The 6,458-nt window shown below is 30.3% G+C and overlaps 1 protein-coding gene and 1 long non-coding RNA gene across 2 annotated transcripts in view; one reads left to right on the top strand and one right to left on the bottom strand.

Annotated features, from left to right (window-relative positions):
* Positions 1-4,257, bottom strand: part of LOC112904199 — a 51,408-nt gene extending 47,151 nt beyond the window's left edge. The window contains exon 1 of the long non-coding RNA XR_003230949.1: positions 4,190-4,257. This is a non-coding gene — a long non-coding RNA (uncharacterized LOC112904199). The remainder of the gene's footprint in view (positions 1-4,189) is intronic.
* A 59-nt stretch (positions 4,258-4,316) lies between these two features.
* LOC108739525 (calumenin) lies at positions 4,317-6,003 on the top strand. Its single transcript, XM_018473451.2, has 3 exons — positions 4,317-4,478; positions 4,703-4,939; positions 4,995-6,003. Exons 2-3 carry the CDS (start codon positions 4,728-4,730, stop codon positions 5,734-5,736), a joined length of 954 nt encoding a protein of 317 aa, XP_018328953.1. The 5' UTR covers positions 4,317-4,478; positions 4,703-4,727; the 3' UTR covers positions 5,737-6,003.
* The last annotated feature ends 455 nt before the right edge of the window (positions 6,004-6,458 follow it).

Genomic DNA, 6,458 nt, shown 5'->3' on the forward strand with positions numbered 1-6,458 from the left:
TTTTATTTTTACAAATTCGAGTCCAAATTGTATTTTTTATTATTTTCGCTTACGACGCAACGGACTAGTTGGATAAATTGTGAATATTGCTTTAATATTTAGGTAAATTTTCGTTTTTCATTTTCTTCGGGGGTGTTGTCTTCTACCGTAACCTGATAATCCTAGTCATATACATTAAACCAGACGTTGGGACAGTTCGTGTACTATCCAGCTAGTTTTACAAACTAGCCAGGTAAGCTTGTTAACCGCAACATAGGTGCCTACACTCTAGATGAGTGATGCTAGATAAGAAATTACTTGTAAAACTGATGTTAAAAGTTGTAAGCCTCAAACTTGTTAATTTTGTGTTTCAAAAGTATAGAGATTTGTTGTAGTGAATAATCTTGAGAGTTCGTAATTTACCAGAAAACCCTAGAATCGCTTTGAAAAGTGTTTTCGAACGGGAAATTATCCAAGTAAACACAGACAGATGCTGTTTACTTTCGCAATCCCCTTTTCTTTCAAAGCTTCCCCTGCTCGAGCAACAGGATGTTATAATTGAGAATTTCCTAAATTTCCCCTTCGCAATCGATAGAAAAAATAATGCAATAACAATAACGCCGTTGAAACTCGTTTCATTTTTCATGCTTCATTTAATGAATATTTCCGCGATTGGGATGCATTTGTGAGGATTCGACGTATAGCAGTAGCCTTGCTACAATAAAATCGGCTTTATCGCCCTTGTACGCCACAATTCAATTCAAGATTGTACCTGGACCGTACGCATAAGTGATAAAGCAAAAGCAAAAGCAAAATGAAAATCGGTACATCTATCTTCGTAACGTACTTGTGTTGTTCGATGGTCGTTCTTGCGATGAATTTTCCGAAAAATATTATCGTCGAAGATAGTAATGCATCAGACAACCAAGACCAACTTGTCTCATTCGAACAAGTAAGTATCTAATAAAAACTATTGACATTTATTTAAATAAGACTCCAAGTTTCTGGAATCTGCTATTTCTTATTTTAATTACAATTTTACTGCATTTATTAATTATTTGTAAGCCTAAGGTAATTGGTATAGTTTACTTTCAAAACTTTTACCCACCGTGATGCGTCTCAAAGATCATCGACGACCAAATAAACTAATTTTTTATATTCCTCGGGAACAGCTTTTTGTTTCTGGATCAAAGCTACTCTATGTCCCTCACAATGCATACACTAAACTTCATGATAATTGGTTGCATAGTTAAAGCGTGAAATCGTAATAAACAAACAAAATCACATTCACATTAATATTATTAATAATTTTTGACTGCTGTTTTCATAATTTTATGTAATTGCCATTTCCAGCTAGGGACTGACTTTAAGGATGTTTGGGAGGTACAATCGGAGACAAGAGTACATAAAATTAGAAATTCGTGATTAATTAGGTTTTGCAGCATATCATGAGGTAAATAAATACTATCTATACTAAAAAGAAGTATACGGTTTGAGAGAAAATTTGGAATTTGACCAAAAACTTTGAATAAAATAAGAAATAACGAATAATATGGAAAATTTTTAACTGACTTTTGGCAGTGAATATGCCTTGATTTCAACTTCGAAACAAAAAAATATTTAGTTTCAATCTCTATTAATAATGAGCGTAAAACTTTTTAATATGTTTAAATAATAATTAAAACTTTAAAATTGCATTTATTTCAGACAATTATAAATATTATCATTATATTATCAAGTAAAAACGAGATTTTCAGCTAATTTTTCATTTTTTCCTCGATAACCATTTAGTGAATTTGAATAACCTTACGCTAAAGTGATTCTCCAGAGTTCAAGTTACTTATTATAAAAGTTTGAAATTTCTGGTAGCTTTTTTTCTGTTAATAAAAATAAATTTAATCTGTTCGGTTAACGAATCTCCATAAAATGACGTGTAAAATTACAATTTTTTAAAATTTCAATTACTTTTTAACAGTTTAGTGAATCGATTTATAATTTTTACAGGAGTTCTAGAATTGAATGAGGAACGTTCTTCCAAATTTTTATTTGTCTCGTAGCATTTTGACATACCTCCCAAACATCCTTAACTGGACGTCGAAACGTGTTTTAATGAGAAATATACTTAATTTAGTTTTGATTTAAGGACACCGTGTCGGATGGTGCACCTTGCAGAATGCAGTTTCAAGTACTTAAGAAAACAATTGGACACTGTACCACTCTAAGTCACAACACTAAAGGGTGTGTAGCGGGAAAACACATGCACCTGTTCCATCCCGATTGTATGTAATCGTGTCAACATGAACGGGAATATTTTTAACGCACAATTCAGTAGTTATTTTAATAAGTACTTATTATAAATAATATTAATAATCATTGTAGTATCTTTGTGTTTTACTTGGGCTTGTAGATTGTAGCTATTTTCCCTTAATGTTAATAAAACATTTACTGCTTTAACTCTTTAATTTTTTATATTGGGAACTTCAATTGAAATGTCTGAATTTACAAAATTGTTAACAAATACATTTTATTTCGTTATTTCAGAAGTTATAGTATGAAAAATGTTTTTTTCTTACAAAAGATAGTAAATAGGTATGTAATTGTGTTTTGTACGGAACACAATTGCAAAATTTTATTCACTGATGATGTTAAAAATTAGCAATGAAACGGAAACTAGATCGGATATAAAATAAAACAGTTTCACCATTTTGAAAATGCATGGCTTTGGTTTCTTTAAAAAATGGTGTGATCTAATTTTTAATATTTATAGCATCTATTTTACTTTATGGCTAATGTTTAACAGCTTAGTGTCTCGTATGATTAATTATTAGGTACTTCTTGCGCAAAACTAATATTTCCTTAAAACTATGTAACTCCTTAAGCCGAAAGGTTTTAGTGCTATACATCACGTTATTATTTTAACTTTTTATTTGATGTGACACCTACTTACACCTATCTCCTGTTTTTTCGAGTTTTATATGATTTTCTATAGAAACTATACAGTCCTTTCCCTATTTAAAAAATATAACTTTAAGATAAAGTTTTAGCTGCGAAATACGTAATGGATAATCTAATTAATTTAGAGACCTAAATTCTCAAAAGAGCCCTTCGTTTTGGCTTTTTGTACATTTCCGTGACATGTCTTCCAAAAAGCCTCATTCGTTAGGTTTACTGATTCTGGAAGTTTATAAATTCCGTCGGTGTATCTGTTTCTTTTCAAAGAAAATACAATTGTTCCTGTACGAAAACAGTGATTTAAAAATTTGGCACGTTTCTTAAAACTCTACAGTAAGTAAAAATGATATATACCGACTGAATTTTAATTCTTGAATTAAATAATTGAAAGTTATTAACATTTGTTATTGCTACTCCTAACATAAATAAATAATATCATTTCATAAAAAGCTTAAAACAAAGAAATTATCCTAAAAACATTGGTAAATCCAAGTAGGTAATCATATCAACAAGTCATGTTTATTCAAAATCGAGAATTAAACGAATAAGGCTTACCATTCCACGGCAACATCTGTAGAAAGCAAAGGGTTTAAGGTATTGAAATGCATTATACACCAAAACGAATGATTAATTTTCACTTTTAACTACCTAATTTTTTGTATAAATAAAGACGCGGCTTTTCCGAAAACAAAATGACTCCGAATTAACGAAAGCTTCATAGTGCGTCACTTTAGTGGGGGAAACAAATGCGAAAATAACAACAGCCACCTTTGTATTTGTATGTTTAGATATAAATAATATAAGCACAAAAATATAAGTATAAAATAGCAGTGGAGATTTTTTGCATCTTTAGAATTTGTATTTTATCCCGATTTCGTGATGTTGCCTTGATTAAAAAAGAATAACAATAACATTAATAAATTAGTCCTATAAACTTAAAGATTTATATTCGCAAGTCCTGTTGAAGCAAAAAATTGAGATTGGCTTTAATTGAAATGTAATTCCGCAATTAAGAAGCATTTAAATAGCAAAAAATATACTATTTCTAACTAGATAAATAAAATATTAAACTTATTTAAAAGTTTAAAAGCAGAATGGTCTGACATCTTCTGGCAAAATTAAAAATTATTTTATTTCACCATTTTATACTATTGTATTTATTTTTCGTAAATGTTCCAAATGAATGTGCAATAATCTATTAAACTATATAATAACTTAAAATGAGAAAGTATCTTATATTCTAAGTTTATCTACTTACCAATAATTATTTTATTTACTATGTTAACGGACTGTTGCTGACATCTACCATGGTTTAATTAAAATAAAGCATAATTATTGGGAAACTACTGCCACCTACACTGTTTATAGTTTTTAAATTGCAATTCAAACAAATCCCACACACCTTTTTTTAATTAAATATGTGTTTTAGTGAGAAAAAAGCTTATAAGTAAGCTCGTTTATTAGTGACAGTAATTTATTTCCTATGTTTATAGTTCAAACGATTATTGTTCATTAAATAAGAGTCGAGTTGCGCGTGAAGTGTGCTGGTGAGTTGGAACCTTTATAAATTATGGCTTTCATGAATGATAATCACACGTTTTACTAATATAAGTTGCTTAAATTATTACATTAATTGCGATTTAATATTTGTATTATTATTGAATACACGTTTACTTATTAAAATCCTGTAAGTTTCTGGTTTAATTTTTATAGGTTATTGTGGGTGGTTTTGGTGATGATGTGGAAGAAATTCATTCGTGTTTCTTTGCAGGTACTTGCTGTACAAAGATATAGTCATGAGGCAATTAGTTTTATTATTAGCTATTTTAACTGTAGCAATTTCAAAACCAGAAGAAAAAAAGGACAGGGTTTATGATAGAGAATTAAGCGACAAGGAACATTATGAAAATCAACATCACAATCCACAGTATGATCATGAAGCATTTCTGGGGGAAGAGGCAAGGACATTTGACCAATTACCACCAGAAGAAAGCATGAGAAGATTAGGGTAAGTAAATGATCAGTGGAATATGCTGGAGTTGTTAAAATGTTTATCTTTTCAGGATTATAGTTGACAAAATAGACACAAATAATGATGGATTTGTAACTGAAGAAGAGCTGAAAGACTGGATAAAATTTACCCAAAAGAGATATATCACAGATGATATAGAGAAGCATTGGAAACAGCACACATCAGATGGAAAGGAGGAGGTGTCTTGGGAGGACTACAAGAGTGTTATTTATGGATTTTTGGAACATATGGACCCTGCTGATGCCCAAAAAGAAGATGCTGGTATCTCATACACCAACATGATGAACAGGGATAGAAGAAGATGGTCAGCAGCTGATTCCAACGGTGATGACAAACTCACCAAAGAAGAATTTGGGGCCTTCTTGCACCCAGAAGAAACTGAACATATGAAAGATATTGTGGTGCTGGAAACTATGGAAGATATAGATAAAGATAAAGATGGAAAGATATCTTTGAAAGAATACATTGGGGACTTGTACCAGTCTGATGAAAACGAATTAGAGCCTGATTGGGTCCAAAGTGAAAAACTTCATTTCACTACATACAGGGACAAGGATGGAAATGGTTATATGGATCAAGAAGAGGTCAAAAATTGGATTTTGCCACCAGATTTTGATCATTCTGAAGCAGAAGCCCGTCATTTACTTTATGAGGCCGATTCAGATGCAGACCAGAAATTAACAAAACAGGAAATTTTGGACAAATACGATGTATTTGTGGGATCTCAAGCAACTGATTTTGGTGAAGCTTTAACAAGGCATGATGAATTTTAAGTAATTATTTGTTTTTTAATTATTATTCATGATCTTATGTTTAGTAGGGTATGTTGAAACAAAATAGCTTTTTTGATTGAAATGCATTAATATGTAGTTAAATTGTTTTAAACAATATTCCCAATGATGAGCCCAAAAAACAAAGTTTAAAGTTTTATTTTAAAGCCTACATTTCTAAAACTACAAAATTCACAATGTTAGTCAATAGGTAAATGTTATCAAGATAATGTAGTTTCTCCCAAAATGAACTGCAGGAAAATTTCATAACAGCAAATTCAGAGAAATTAAGGCTACATGGTTATCTTTTCCATGGTTAAGAGATCATAGTTTTTGATTTTTTTCAGCACACCCTCTAACATACAGATATAAGTACCATATTTTTTATTCTGCATGTTGTGTAGATTATTTTTTCTTGCGTTGGGATTATTTACACATACATATATTATTAATTGTACTTGCTTTATTTAGTGCTACAGAATTTATAATGTAAATTTACTCTTCCTGATTTATTATCTATTTGTAATTAACTTTCAATGTGCACACAAAAGTACTGCTAATGTTTCGCTATTATTTATTTTAGTTAAGAATCTCAGGTTTATGATTTGTGCTAATACTTAATTAATTAATTATGTATGTATTTTGTGCCTAAAGCTTTTTTAAATGTTAGACTGATTTTTTTCTAACTTACTCTTGATTATCTACAATTGTCTTCTTTTACTATT

Source organism: Agrilus planipennis, unplaced genomic scaffold, assembly GCF_000699045.2.
Source record: "Agrilus planipennis isolate EAB-ADULT unplaced genomic scaffold, Apla_2.0 scaffold58, whole genome shotgun sequence".
In the NCBI taxonomy this organism is placed as follows: domain Eukaryota; kingdom Metazoa; phylum Arthropoda; class Insecta; order Coleoptera; family Buprestidae; genus Agrilus; species Agrilus planipennis.

Excerpts from the sequence above, each read along its gene's own strand:
- LOC108739525 (XM_018473451.2), top strand. The coding sequence starts at position 4,728 with ATGAGGCAATTAGTTTTATTATTAGCTATTTTAACTGTAGCAATTTCA. Across the intron at positions 4,940-4,994 it reads GAAAGCATGAGAAGATTAGG|GATTATAGTTGACAAAATAG; the intron begins GTAAGTAAATGA and ends TTATCTTTTCAG.